The sequence below is a fragment of the Panthera pardus genome, unplaced genomic scaffold, assembly GCF_024362965.1.
Source record: "Panthera pardus isolate Hobbes unplaced genomic scaffold, ASM2436296v1 HiC_scaffold_20, whole genome shotgun sequence".
In the NCBI taxonomy this organism is placed as follows: Eukaryota; Metazoa; Chordata; class Mammalia; order Carnivora; family Felidae; genus Panthera; species Panthera pardus.
Window position 1 is genome coordinate 24,741,553 of NW_026526766.1, and position 15,936 is coordinate 24,757,488.

At 35.6% G+C, this 15,936-nt stretch overlaps 1 protein-coding gene across 4 annotated transcripts in view; it reads right to left on the reverse strand.

Annotated features, from left to right (window-relative positions):
• The window catches only part of GKAP1 (G kinase anchoring protein 1), an 89,716-nt gene that overhangs the window by 28,278 nt on the left and 45,502 nt on the right, over positions 1–15,936 (reverse strand). For 2 of the 4 annotated variants that reach the window (XM_019423547.2, XM_019423548.2), the window contains exon 8: positions 827–976. The exons of 1 other annotated variant lie outside the window; for it this stretch is intronic. In XM_019423547.2, the coding sequence (XP_019279092.1) occupies positions 827–976 (150 nt within the window). Of the gene's footprint in view, positions 1–822; positions 977–15,936 lie in introns of all 4 variants that reach the window. One more of the 4 variants, XM_053907835.1, reaches the window with a different exon arrangement.

Below are 15,936 nucleotides of genomic sequence, written 5' to 3' on the forward strand. Positions count from 1 at the left end.
ACAGAAGACTAGCAGTTGTGGTGAGAAAAATAAAGGCAACTTATATGTCTCTACATGATAAGATCTTTACTTTCTTTTTTGGTTTTTGAGTGTTTTTAAATGTGAATAGCATTCTTAGCTTGCGGGTAATAGTTTGCAACCCCTGGTCTACACGTTAAAGTTCCAACTTCTTAGTTCCAAAAAAAGACCTTCATAATCTAAACCCAATCTATTTCCCCAGCCCTGTTACCCCACCTTCACATACCCTGTACATATCTCAGTGCAAAATCTTCTATTTTCTGAATATTCGGTCTATGGCTTATGCAGCTCTGGGCCTCTGCTCTTGCACTTCCCGCAGGCTCCCTCTATTTCTCTTACAGTTTATTCATCATTCAACATCCATCCCAAATGTCAATTCATCAGACACCTTTCACAATTCCCCCAGGGAGGGAGCTAGTACCTTCTCTATTCAAAGCCTCGTGTTTATCGTGCTTCTCTCTCTCAAAGCCTTCATCATGCTGAATGATACTGTATAGGTCTGCCTACTCCTATCCCCACTGCTCTGAGTATCTAAGTGAAGGACAGTCTCACCCATCTCGGTATTCCCACTCCCTGTACTGGTGCCTAACAGTACCTAGCACATAGCACACATTCAGCAATATTCAATGAATGGAGGACCTCACACTTGATAACATAAGAATCTATGTGTGATAATGACTAAGATAATACCCTAAAATTGTAGCATCATATCATAATTGGATTCCACTGCTTAAGTTTTTTTTTTTTTTAAAGGAAAATTGCATCTTAATTTCACTGTGATTTTAAGAGAATTTTCTATTTTACATGCCTGGTTGTGTTCATGAGCTGCGCAATTATCTGTTCCATTATATTCTGTAAGCTGTTCTCTTCTTTTTTCTCTAATAAGAATTTTATGAACATCATCTTCCAGTCTATTGAAGAATCCTCCATCATGTGATAAAGTCTGAGAACTCAATTCCTGTCAAAAATGAATTAGGATTTACTATCATTCAACACAAAAATGGATGTATTTAATAAACCTAGTCAGCCACTACAAGACTAGAGAATGAAAGAAAAATGGTAACTAAGAGATAAACAACCATCTGATTCTTTTTTGTCTCCAGAAGATAAATAGTAGAGGCACATTCTTAGATGTCCTTCTCTTCATAGTTTTTTGAGTTGGGTACTGCTTGATTAAAAAAAAAAAAAATTTTGTCCATATACCATACAATTCACCCATTTAATATGCACAATTCAATGGTTTTTAATATATTCACAAGTGTGCAACCATAACTACAATAAGTTTCATCATCCCCAAAACAAATCCTGAACTTATTAGCAGTCATTCCCCATTTCCTCCTAATACCTTCACCCTTAGTTGTCCGCTGCATGACATTAATCTACCTTTTGTCTGTATAGATCTGCCTACTCTGGATATTTGATATAAATGAAACCATTCAACATGTGCCCTTTTGTGACTGGCTTCTTTCACTTAGTACAATGCTTTCAAAGTTCACCTATATTATGACATGTATCAATACTTCACTCCTGATTACCAAATAATATCCTACTGATGGATACACTACACTTTATTTCTCCATCCATTGGCTGATGGACATTTAGGTGGTTTCCACTTTTGGGCTGTTATGAATAATGCTACTATAAATATTTAAGAACAAGTTTTTGTGTGGCTATGTTTTCAATTCTCTTGGGTTTATACTTATGAGTAGCTGGGACATGTGGTAACTCTATGTCTAACTTCTTGAGGAATTGCCAGATAGTTTTCCAAAGCAGCCATACCATTTTATAATCCCATCAGTAGAACTCATGAGGGTTCTAATTTCTCCACATTCTCACCAACACTTGCCATTATAGTGAGTGTGAGTGGTATCTCACTGTGGCTTTGAGTTGCATTTCCCTGATGGCTAATGGGGCTGAGCATCTCTTTCATGTGCTTATTGGACATTGGTGTATCTTTTTGGAAACACATCTACTGAGATGTTTTGCCTACTTTTTAAATGGATTGCCTTTTATTTTTGAGTAGTAAGTTTTTTTACATATTCTGGATACAAGCCTCTTATCCAATATATGATTTGGAAATATCTTCTCCCATTCGATGGGTTGTCTTTTCACATTCTTGATAGTGACCTTTGTGTTACAAAAGTTCTGAATTTTGACAATGTCCAATTTATCCAAGAAACCATGACCTAACTCAGTTATGAAGATTTACTCCTATAATCTCTTCCAAGAGCTTTACTGTTTTAGCTCTTACATTTATGTCTGTAATCCATTTTGAGTTATTTTTTTATGTGTATGATGTGAACAAAGGGTCCAAACTCATTCTTTTGCATGTGGATATCCAGCATTATTTATTGTGAAGATCATTCCTTCCTCCACTGAATTGTCTTGGCACGCTTATACAAAACCAATTGAACATAAATTGGTTTCATAAAGAGTTTCCTTCTGGATTCACTTCTATTATGTCAACCTATATGTTTACCCTTATGCCATACCACACAACCCTGATTACTGTAGCTCTGTATTGCTCAATCTTTTATATTTAAGAAATAACTTTTACATAAATTCTACATACCAGTGATAAAGAAACAAGATTTTATCACAATCTATTCAATTACATTAAATTAGAAATTTTACATGTTCTCCAATAAAAGCAGCATTTCCTCTACAACTTCTTGTCATAAAGACAGAGACTAAAGAAATGTTCCTCTTATTCTCCTTGGTTTCACAAATGTCCCACATTCTTGAGCTGTAACACTCAAACTTTACCCATTTCAGTTGTTTTTGTAAGCAAATGATCCAACAGTTCAAATTCCTTTCCTTTCATATTATCTTAGAAAGCATCTGAAAGAGGGGTGCCTGGGTGGCTCAGTTGGTTAAGCATCTGACCCTTGCTTCCAGCTCAGATTGTGATCTCACGGGTCTTGAGATCAGTCCCTTGTAGTCAGGCTCTGCTTGGGATTCTCTCTCTGCTCCTCCCCCTCACGCACGCATGTGTGGCCCTGTGCAGGGGCTCTCTCTTAACATAAACATTTAAAAAAAGATAGCATTTTACAGAAATAAAGATGTGTATTGCTGCTTAAGAAATAAACAAATGACATTAAAAAGTTTGTGTATCACTTTGCATTTTGCAAAACACACAAGCATCACTTTGATTCTCATTACCATAAGAGATTAATAGAGCAAGACTTATTTTGTCACAAAGTAATCATGGCCTCAGGAAAGTTGAATAACTTGCCCATGAGTCATTCTATTGTTACATGGTACAGATATAACTCTAAGTCTACTGCTTAATAAAATATGTCCGGTATATTCTGGTAAGATTTTACTTTAAAGCAATAAATACAACAATGCTTAAAACAGCTAAGCTTTGACGGAAGGAATAACATGATGGCAACTAACAGGCCTCTGGATGTCACTTCTCTAAAGAGTACAGTTCTAGTCAACATCGTTGTTTTTTGAAGGCTACTACCATTAGCTGTAGAGGGTTACTACAGCATGCCTATCCCAAAGGTACTCTGTCCTGGAGTATTTTTCAGTGAAGCAGAAAATGTCTTTGTAGAATAAGGATAGAATTTTTCAAAATATAGTTTGATAGGAAACTAGGGGGAAAAGAAGCAAAAAGGAATTACCCACAACTCCCCTTACCACACACACATCCCAACAGAAAAAAGGCAAACATGTGGCAAATGTAAGAACACAGACTCTTTAATAAGTTGAGCCAATTCAATTTCAATTTAACTCAAATACTGAACATCTATTATGTGCCAAGCATACAGTGAGAAAGACAGTATGGTATTTGTATAAGTATAGCCTTATAGATCACTGGAACATAACTCAGAGTCTAGATCCTAGCTTTCACATATATGGTCAGTTTTTTAAAAAGGAGTCAAGGTATTCCTTTAAGGAAACAAGAGTATTCTCAACAAGTGGTGCAGGGACAACTGGGCACACACACGCCAAAGGTGAATTTGGCTTCTTTTTGCACACTGAATATAAAAATTAACTCAAAACAGATCCTGGAGAGGATCCTGGGAAGATGGTGGAGAAAGAAGCACCTCATCTAGACAACTGCACTGATAGAATCTATCTGATGTAACTATTTTAGAATTCTGGAATCTGTTGAAGGCTTGCAACTTCCAGGGAAAGACTTAGATGGTAAACTGAGATGAATTTTGGTTAATTTTAGCTCTTAATACAGTAGCAGCTACTCATCCCCTGTCCTCAGTCGTGTGGCAGGCAGCTGTGTGAAATGTTTGTGGAGCAATTTGCACAATTTATGGGAACTAGGGTGGGCAAAAAAGGACCCTGTCCTCCAAATAATGGGAATCTGCTCTGGTCACTGATTGCTGCTCTGATCACAGAAGTGCAGACAAAGAAACAAAGAGGCAGGCAGCCATTGTAGTTGTACCTCCTCACACTGTTGCAAGCTCCTCCCCCTCCAGCTGAAGTGACTTCCACTGGATTCAAAGGGTTGGTGCCCTTTTTCCCTCCTTCATATTTTGCTTTTTCACTTTTGGGAGCCAGACATTAAAAACTAGGACACTCAAAAGCAAATGTCTAGAAGGGGAAAATTAAAAAGTGACTGTGCACGTGCAAGGTAAAAGGCCCAGAAAAGACCTAAGAAATTAAGTTTACACCTCATGTTGATCCTTTGAACAGAGATAGCCTACAACAATTTAAAAAAAAAAAAGGTTTTTTTTAAATAAAACCCACCACTATCCAAGGAAGGAGAACTTGATTTCCAGAGTTACCACATTATTAGTTTCAAATGTCTAGCACTTAACAAAAAAAATCACAATGTATTCAAAGAAATACAAAAGTGCAGCCTATTGAGAGGCAAAAAATAAATCAACAGAAACTGTCCCTGAAAAAGACATATGACAGTTATATGTGACAAAAACTTTAAAATTCTTTTTTTAACATTTATTCATTTTTTTTTTTGAAAGGCAGAGAGACAGAGCACGACTGGGGGAGGGGCAGAGAGAAAGGGAGACACAGAATCCGAAGCAGGCTCCAGGCTCTGAGCTATCAGCACAGAGCCCGACACAGGGCTCGAACTCACGGACTGCGAGATCATGACCTGAGCCAAAGTCGGCCACTTAACTGACTAAGCCACCCAGGCACCCCTATGTGACAAAGACTTTATAATAACTATCATAAAAAGATGCTCAAAGAACTGAAGGAAGTTGTGGAAAAAATCAAGAAAACAATGTGTGAACAAAATGGAAATATCAGTAGAGACAGAAAATCTGAAAAGATACCAAAAAAAAAAAAAACTCTGGAGCTGAAAAGTACAACTGAAATGACAAATTAAAGGCAGAACTGAACTAGCAGAAGAAAAAATCAGTGAACTTAAAGATAGGACAATGGAAATTACATAGGCAGAAGACTAGAAAGAATAATTGAAGAAAGTAAACACTCTAAGGGACCTATAGGATACCACCAAGCAGGACAATATACACATTGTGGGGGTCTCAGAAGGAGAAAAGACAAAGAAACAGAAAATATTTGAAGAAACAATAAGAAAATTTGCCATATTTGATGAAAGACATGAGTATAAACATCTAAGAAGTTCAAAGAATTTCAAGTAAGATGAACTCAAAGAGAGCCACACCAAGACCCACTATAAACAAACTTTCAAAACACAAAGAAAAAAATCCTAAAAGCAGTAAGAAGTAAATTACCACATACAAGGGAGCTTCACTGAGATCATCAGCAGATTTGTCTTCAGAAACGTTGGAGTCCAGAAAACATGGGCCAATATATTCAAATGCTAAAAGAAAAAAAACTTTCAACCTTTTTTTTTTTTTTTTTTAATGTGAGAGAGTACAAGCAGAGAAGAGGGGCAGAGGAGGAGAGAGTCTTAAGCAGGCCCCAGGCTCAGCATGGAGCTCAACGCAGGGCTTGACCGCATGACCCTGGGATTATGACCTGAGCCGAAAACAAGAGTCAGACACCCAAATGACTGAGCCACCCAGGTGCCCCATAACCAATTATCTTATATGTGGCAAAACTGTCATTCAGAAATAAAGGAGAAATCGAGACATTCCCAAATAAACAAAAACTGAGGTTGTTTGTAAACACCAGACCTGCCCTGGAAGAAATGCTCAAGGGAGTCCTGACAAGGTAGAAGAAAAGACAGTGACTCAGAGCCATTCAGAGAAACATAAACCTAAATAAAGGTAAATATATTGGTATGATAAAAGCCGGTGTTACTATAACAATGTATTTAACTAGATTTTTTTTTCGAAAGATTTAAAAGATTAATACATTTAAAGAAAAAATAATTAGGGGTGCCTGGGTGGCTCAGTTGTTTGAGCATCTGACTTTGGCCTGGGCCACGATCTCTGGGTTTGTGAGCACAAGCCCTGCATCAGGCTCTGTTCTAACAGCTCGGAGACTGGAGCCTGCTTCAGACTGTGTCTCCCCCTCTCTCTCTGCCCCTCCCTAACCGTGCTCTGTCTCTCAAAAACAAATAAACATTAAAAAAAATTTTTTTAAGAAAAAACAATTAGTGTAAAAGCTAGTATTACTATAACTTTGGTTTGTAACTTCCAATCTTGTTTTCTATATAATTTAGGAAACTAATGCATTAAAAAATTTTTTTTAACATTTATTCCTTTTTGAGAGACAGAGAGAGACAGCATACAAGTGGGCGGGGGTAGGGTGGGCAGAGAGAGTGGGAGACACAGAATCCAAAGCAGGCTCCAGGCTCTGAGTTGTCAGCACATCAGCACAGAGCCCAATGTGGGGCTTGAACTCATGAACCACGAGATCATGACCTGAACCTAAGTCAGATGCTCAACCGACTGAGCCACCCAGGCACCCCATAAAATAATCATTAGTTTATGTTTTGGGGCATGCAATGTACTAAGATGTAATTGTGTAACATCAACAACCAAAGGGCTAGGGATGGCAGTGTAAAAAGCAGAGTTTTTGCATGCTAATGAAGTTAAGCTGTTATAAATTCAAATTAGAGTGTTATAGCTTCAGGACGTTAAATGTAATCCCCATGGTAATCACAAAGAAAATAGCTACAGAATATACACAAAAGGAAACAAGAAAGGAATTTAAACATTTCACTACAAAAAATCAACTACACACAAAAGACAGTAATTCAGGAAATGAAGGACAACAAAGCTATAGGGCATATAAAAAATAAACAGCGCACTGATAGAAATCCCTCATCATCCATAATTACTTTAAATGTAAATGGAGTAAACTCCCTAATGAAAAGACAGAGATAGGCGGAATGGATAAAAACACACATCCAACTATATGGTCTCTACAAGAGACTCACTTGGGATCTAAAGACACAAATAGACTGAAAGTGAAGAGATGGAAAAAGATATACTGTGAATATAGTAACCAAAAGAAAGCAGGAGACTATAATGAATATCAGACAAAACAGACTTTAAAATCAAAAAAGTTGGGGCGCCTGGGTGGCGCAGTCGGTTAAGCGTCCGACTTCAGCCAGGTCACGATCTCGCGGTCCGTGAGTTCGAGCCCCGCGTCAGGCTCTGGGCTGATGGCTCGGAGCCTGGAGCCTGTTTCTGATTCTGTGTCTCCCTCTCTCTCTGCCCCTCCCCCGTTCATGCTCTGTCTCTCTCTGTCCCAAAAATAAATTAAAAAAAAAAAAAAAAAAAAAAAAAAAAAATCAAAAAAGTTTACAAGAGACAAAGACGACATTATATATTAATAAAAGGTCTAATACAGCAAGAAAATATAACAATTATAAAAATTTACATACCCAATGACATACCCATAAAAATATATGAAGTAAAAACTGAGAGAATTGAAGGGAGAAATAGGCAGTTCTATAGTAATAGTTGGAGACTTCAATAACCCACTCTCAATTATGAAGAGAATAATTAGAAGCTAAGTAGGGCAATAAAGAACTTAACACAATAAACCAACTAGATCTAACAAATACAGAACACTCTACTCAACAATAACAGTATACACATTCGTTTCAAGTGCACATGGGGCATTTCCTAGGACAGCCCACATATGAGGCCACAAATGAAGTCTCAATAGCTTTTAAAAGACAGATTATATAAAGTATCTTTTCAGACAACAACGGGATGGACGTAGAAATCAAAAACAGAGAAAAGTGGAAAATTCGCAAAATTGCAGAAATTAAACAACACAGTTTTAAATAATTAATGGATCAAGAAAGAAATCACAAGGGAAATTAGAAAAATACTTAGAGACAAATGAAAACCAAAACACACCATATCAAACCTTACAAGATGCATCAAAAGCAGTGCTAAAGGGGAAACTTATAGCTATAAATGCTTGCCTTAAAAAACAAGATCTCAAATCAACAACTCAACTTTACAACTTAAGGAACTAGAAAAAATAAACAAAAAACTAAACCCAATGCTAGCAAAATGAAGGAAATAAGATTAGAGGTAAACAAAATAGAGAATAGAAAAATAAGAGAAAATCAATGAAACCAAAAGTTGGTTCTTTAAAAAGATCAACAAAATTGACAAGTCTTTTTAGCTAGATGGACTAAGACTCAAATTGCTAAAATCAGAGATGTAAACAGGACGTTACTATTAGTTCTATAGAAATAAGCATTATAAAAGAAGACTATGAACAATTATATGCCAAATAAACTGGGTAACCTAGATGAAATGAACAAATTCCTAGAAACAAAAGCCTACCAAAAAGAAATCACGAATAATAGAAAATCTGAATAGACCTATAACTACTAAAGAGATGTAATTAGTAATCAAAATTCTCCCAACAAAGAAAAGCCTTGGACCTGATGGTTTGACTGGTGAATTCTATCAAACATTTAAAGGACTAGTATCAATGCTTTTCACACTTTTCCCAAAAATGGAGAAAATGCTTCATAAAGCAGCATAACCTTGATACCAAGACACAAAACACTTCAAGAAAACTATACACCAATGTCTTTTATAAATGGATGTAAATTAAAAAAATAAAAAATAAATGTCCCTACAAAATATTAGCAAACAGAATTCAACAACTAATTGAAAGAATTATATACACCATGACCAAGTCAACCCATAGAAAAAGAAAAATATTTGCAAATCATATATCTACTAAGGGATTCATATCCAGAATATACAGAGAACATCTAAAATTCAATAATAACAAAAAAACAACAAACAACCCAATTTAAAAATGGGCAAAGGGCTTGAATAGACAGTACTCCAAAGAAGATATATGAATGCCAATAAGCACATGAAAAAATTTTCAACATCACTAATGATTACGGAAATGCAAATCAAAACTACAGTGAATTACCACCTCATATCCATTAGAATGGTGTGTCTAGAAAGCAAGTGCCGGCAAGAATGTGGAGAAATCAGAACCCTTGCAAGTTGCTGGTGGGAATGTAAAACTGTACAACCACTGTTTAAAACAAGATGACTGCTCCTTGAGAAATTAAAAGCAGAATTATCCTATGATCTAGCAACTCCACTTCTGGGTGTATTCCCAAAAGAATTGAAAGCAGGGTCTCAGAGGTATCGGCACACTCATGTTCACAGCAGCAGCACTAACAGCAGCTAAAACATGGAAGCAATCCAAGTGACCACTGACAGACAAATAGATAAGCAAAATGTGGTAAATACATACAATGGAATACTACTCAGCCTTAAAAAGGAAAATTCTGCAATAATGTATAACATGGGTGAAACTTGAGGATATTAAACTAAGTAAAATAAGTCACAAAAAGATAAATACTGAATGATTATACTTATATGAGGTACTTAGAGTAGTCAAAGTCATAGAGACAGAAAGTAGAATAGTGGTTGCTGTGGGGACGGGAGAATGGGGAGTTATTAGTAAGTACAGATCTTCAGTTTTATAAGATGAAACGAGTTATTTATGGGGATGGATAGTGACGATGGCTGCACAATCTGAATGTACTCAGTATCACTGAACTATACACTTAAAATTGGTTAAGATGGTAAATTTTATATGTATTTTCCACAATCAAAAAATGGATCATAGGCTTTAAAGGAATAACTGAAACTATAAGGTTTCTACAGTAAATCACTGTGGACTTGGGTTAGGCAAGAGTATTAAATGAAACGCCAAAAGCACAATCCATAAAAGAAAAAAATGATAAACTAGACTTCATCAGAATTAAAAACTTTTGTGTTTCAAAAGACACTATTAAGAAAATAAAAAGGTAAATCACATCCTGGGAAAGAATATTTGCAAATCATATATTTGATAAAGGACTTATATCCAGAATGTGTAAAGGAATCTCACAAAACAGTACGACAATATACTTTAAAAATGAACAAAACATATGAATGGACATTTCACCAAAGAAGATGTAAGGCTGGCTGATGAGTACATGAAAAGATGCTCAAAAATCACTAGTCATTAGGGAAATGCAAATTAAAACAATGAGATATATGTTCTAGTATGGCTATCATCAAAACAAAAGACAACAGCAAATGTTGGCAGCGATGTGGAAAAACTGGAACCCTCATACATCACCGGTGGGAGTGATAAATGGTACATTCTGGAAAATAGCTTGACCTTACTACCCATCAATTTCACTTCTAAGTATCCACCTAAATGAAAACAAATATCTACACAAAGACATGTATCAAGTATTCACAGCAAATGTCCATCAACTGGTGAATAAACATTTATACAATGAAATGCTATTCAGCAATAAAGTGAGATGAACTATTGACAGATGCTACAATGTAACATGGATAAATCTCAAAATAGACTATGGTTATGATTGCAAAGTTCTTTAAATTTATTATGTTACAGTATTGAATTATACACTTAACAAAGGGTAAATTATAACTCAATAAGATTCTTTTTATTTATTTTTATTATATTTTATTTATTTTGAGAGAGAGAGAGAGAAAGAGAGAGAGAGAGAGAACGCACACAAGCAAGGGAGAGGCAGAGAGAGGGAGAGAGAGAATCCCAAGCAGGCTCTGTGCCATAGTGCAGAGTCCGATGCAGGGCTTGAACCTACAAACCATAAGATCACGACCTGAGGTGAAACCAAGAGTCAGTCGCCTAACTGACTAAGCCACCCGGATGCCCCAAGACTGTTTCTTTTTAAAAAAGGACATCCATGATAGCACCATTTTAGTTAAAAACTAGAACATTACCAGTACCTTGTTCCCTACATAAGAGTAACTGTTAATATAAGTTTAGGATTTATTATTTCCATATTATATTAGTATATTATGGATGTATTACTAAACAATATTCATTTTCCATGGTTTTTATTATGAAATTTTCACCCACATACTTTACACCTGCATTTAATAATTTTTAAGGTTTTCCTTCACAATTTATCCCACCTCCTTTTGATTTTTACATTCTAGACATCATTTCACCTTAAAATTCACATGCAATTACAAAAAATTTTCTACTTTAACCAAATCATCACACTTAACAAAAATATTCTTTATCTTATACCTAGTTCAAATTGCTTCATAATATTATCTTATACCTAGTTTAAATTGCTTCAGTTATTATCGAAATGTCTTTTATTGCTAATCTAACTAGGGTTCAAAATTATATTGGTCATCTCTTAAATCTCCTTTAATCCAGAACACTCCTTTCCCACACTCCACTGTTCCTTCTCCATAATACTTTCTTATTGAAGAAACCAAGCCAGTTGTCCCGCAATTATCCATCTCCTAGATTTGCCTGACTGCTTCCTTTGGGTATCACTTAATTTGTACATGTAATCCCTAGATTCCTAAAATGGAAGTCAGATCTTAAGGCTTACTTCATCTGTGACTTAAACATACTTGGCAAGAATAATTTCTTTTGCTTGATTTTAAGATTTATAATTTGGTTATCACTCTGATGTAGTCTGAGACCTTTCACTCATCATTCTCTTTTGGATTCATCCATGTTACATGTGCCAGGCTCCCAGGACACACATAAGTATCTCTAGGGCATCTATACCTATGAACAAGTAAACTACTAAATCGTAAGTTGTAAGTTGTATCAAGGGTTACCAAATTATGGCCCAAAAGAAGCTTGTTGCCTTTTTTGTAAAGAAAGTTATATTAAAACACAGTCATGCTCATTCATTTATGTATTGCCTGTGGCTGCTTTTATACTACAGTGACCAAGTTCAGTAGTTGTGATAAAGATAGGATGTGCCCCAAAGCCTAGAATATTTGCTACCTCGGTTATAATGTATATTCGACTTTACAAAAACACAACATTTATACTAATTTATATTCCCTCCAATGTAAACTGACCCATAATCCCATTCATCTAGAACCTCTGACTCTTAAGATTTTCAAACTTCGTAATTTTTGCCTATCAGGTATTGCAGAGTGGTCTTAATTTGCATTTCTGATAGTAGCAAGGTTGGACATTTTTTACGGGATTTTTTTGGCTATTGTATTTCCATTTTATAAAATGCTTGATGTCTTTTACCTATATTTAAAATTTCTATCCTTTGAGATAGCAAGAAAACAAGACAGCCATTTCCTTTTTAATCATGTAATAGGACTTCTTTCTGTATCTGGATAATAATTTTCTAGGAGTTGTTTTGAAAATACTTTCTCTCAACTTTGTTTTATGGGTTTTTTACGATCTTTTTGCTCTTTTTGTAAATATAAGTTTTGAAAATATAAGTTATTCATTTTGAATAACAATTTACCAACCTTTCATTTTACAGTGTTTTTGTTAAGATTTTCTCTATGTATAGAGTCAAATATATATTCCGTATTTTCTAGTTGTATGGGGTTTACAATTAATTGCCTTTCACATAGAAGTATTTTTTTTTTTTTTAATTTTTTTTTCAACGTTTTTTATTTATTTTTGGGACAGAGAGAGACAGAGCATGAACGGGGGAGGGGCAGAGAGAGAGAGAGGGAGACACAGAATCGGAAACAGGCTCCAGGCTCCGAGCCATCAGCCCAGAGCCTGACGCGGGGCTCGAACTCACGGACCGCGAGATCGTGACCTGGCTGAAGTCGGACGCTTAACCGACTGCGCCACCCAGGCGCCCCTAGAAGTATTTAATCTACGTGGAATAGATTTGAATGAATGATAAAATATCGAGATCAATTTTACTTTTTCCCAATATGACTAACAACTGTCCCTTGCTTTTCCACATGTAAGACATTATGATGTTAAGTAATGAGCACATCGTGGAATTAGCACAGGAACAAATCAATCACCGAAACAGCCCAAAAACAGACCACTGCATATGTGGAATATTGATGAATGATAGATAATACATTAAATACAGTTCTTCTTTAAGGAGCTCTTGGCTATTATGCAGCCTTTGTTCTTCAATATTAGTAATCTGTTGAGTTCTTAGGGGGAAAAAGCTTTTAGGATTTTCATTGGAAACGCAAAGACAATTTGGGAAAAATTGTTACTTTTATTATAATAACGCTTATCCACACAAACAGCATGTCTATCTATGTAGATCATCTTTGTCTTTCAATAAAATTTTATAATTTGTTCCATATAGTTTCTTCATACTTTTCTTAGATCTTTAAGTATCTTGTAATTTTTTTTGTTGCTACTGCAAATAGTATCCTTTTGAAAAATAATTTCTCTTTTGCCACTTGCATAAAGAAAATCCAATTTTAAGCTTTTATTTTTTTGAGTTTTTAAATTTGAGTATAGTTGACACACAATGTCATATTAGATTTAGGTGTACCACATAGTGATTCAACGTCTCTATATTCTGTTATGTTCACAAGTGTAGCTACCATCTGTCAACATACATCACTATTACAATATCACTGACTATATTCCCTATGCTGTGCCTTTTATTCCTATGATTTATTCATTCTAGAAGTCTGTTATCTCCCACTCCCCTTCACCCATTTTGCCCATCCCCACCCCCCCCCCCATTCCACCGTCCTCTGGCAACCATCAGTTTGTTCTCTATATTTGCAGGTCTGATTCTTTTTGTTTCTTTATTCATTTATTAAATTCCATATGTGAGTGTTATCATATGGTACTTGTCTTTCTCAGTCCGACTTATTTCACTTAATACCCTTACGTCTACTCATGTTAAGCACATACAAAGCATATATACAGTTTGAAGATTATAAAAAATGACATGCTTACAAGTTACTGTCAAGGTATTTATAAAACTCTCCTAGCGCCCCAGAAGATTCCTTGCTTCTCCTTTCTTCTCCATTAAGGGGGTGACTATCTGAACTTTCTGTGATAATCTCTTTGACTTTATTGCCTGTCAACCTATGCATGCATCCCTAAACATTAAGTTCAATTTTGCTTGTTTTTGAACTTTTTATGAAATCATGTTGTTCCTGATAACAATAATTCATTCACTTTCAATGCTGACTAGTATTCCATTGAGTAAATTTGCCAGTTTGTTATTTATTTCATGGTTGATGGGCATTTAGATTCTTTACAGGTTTTGATCTTAACGAACAATGATGCTTTAAACTCTCATATAGGTATAGTGGTCCACATAAGCACACATTACTACAGAGTATGTACTCGGGAGTAAAAGTGCTGGGTTGTGGGTTATGGGCATCATCAACTTCAGTTTGGAAAACTAATTTTTACTTACAATTTTTATTTAATTTTTAATTAAATATTTCTTATTGAGGTATAATTGACATATAGCATTATGTTAGTTTCAGGTATATAACCATAATTCATTTGTATATACTGCAAAATGATCACCACAGTTATTTAGTCTAATTAGCATGTTACCATACAGTTACAGAACATTTTTTCTATGATGAAAACATTTAAGATTTCAAATAAGTAATACAGTATTAACTGCAGTCACCATGCTATACATTATATCTCCATGACTTATTTTACAACTGTAACTGTACTTTTTGCTTCCCTCCACCCATTTTGCCTGTTCCCTCACCCCCAATCAGTTCTCTGTAACTATGATCTTGGCTTGGGGTTTTTTTGTTTGTTTTTTGTTTTAGATTCCACATATAGGTGAGATCATATATTATTTGTCTTTGACTTATTTCATTTAGCATAATGCCAAAGTCCATCCATGTTCTCATAAATGGCAAGACTTCATTTTTTTTTTTATGGCTGAATATTCCATTGTATATACATGTACCATGATTTCTTTATCCAATCATTCACTGGTGAAACTTAAGCTGTTTCTAGGTCTTGGCTCTTATAAATGATGCTGCACTGAACATGTGGATGCATGTATCTTTTCAAATTAGTGTTTTCTTTTCTTCATATAAATACCCAGAAGTGGAACTGCTGGGTCATACAATAGTTCCATTTTTAATTTTTTAAGGAACCTCCATATTGGTTTCCATAGCAGTTGCACCTCTGCATTCCCACCAACAACGCATGAGGATTCCCTTTTCTCCACACCTTTGCCAACATTTGTTATTTCTTGTCCTTTTTGATAACAGCTATTCTAACAGGTGTTAGGTGATATCTCATTGTGGTTTGGGTTTGCATTTTCCTGATGATTAGTGATGTTGAGCATCTTCTCACGTACCTATTGGCCATCTGTATGTTTTCTTTGGGAAAATGTCTATTCATATCCTCAGCCCATTTTTTAAAATGTTTTTATTTTTGAGAGACTGACACAGAGACAGAGAGACAAAGTACGAGTGGGAAAGGTGCAGATAGAGAGGGAGACACAGAATCCGAAGTAGGCTCCAGGCACCGAGCTGTCAGCACGGAGCTTGATGTGGGGCTCAAACCCACTGACTGCGAGATCATGACCTGAGTCAAAGTCGGATGCTCAACCAATTGAGCCACCCAGGTGCCCCCCTCAGCCCATTTTTTAGTGAACAACATGTTTGGGCTTTAGCTCTTGAATTGTACAACTTTTTTATATATATTTTGAATACCAACCCCTTATTAGATATATGATTTGCAAATATTCTCTTCCATCCATTTCTTCCACATCATTTTGATGATGGTTTCCTTTGGAGTGCAAAAACT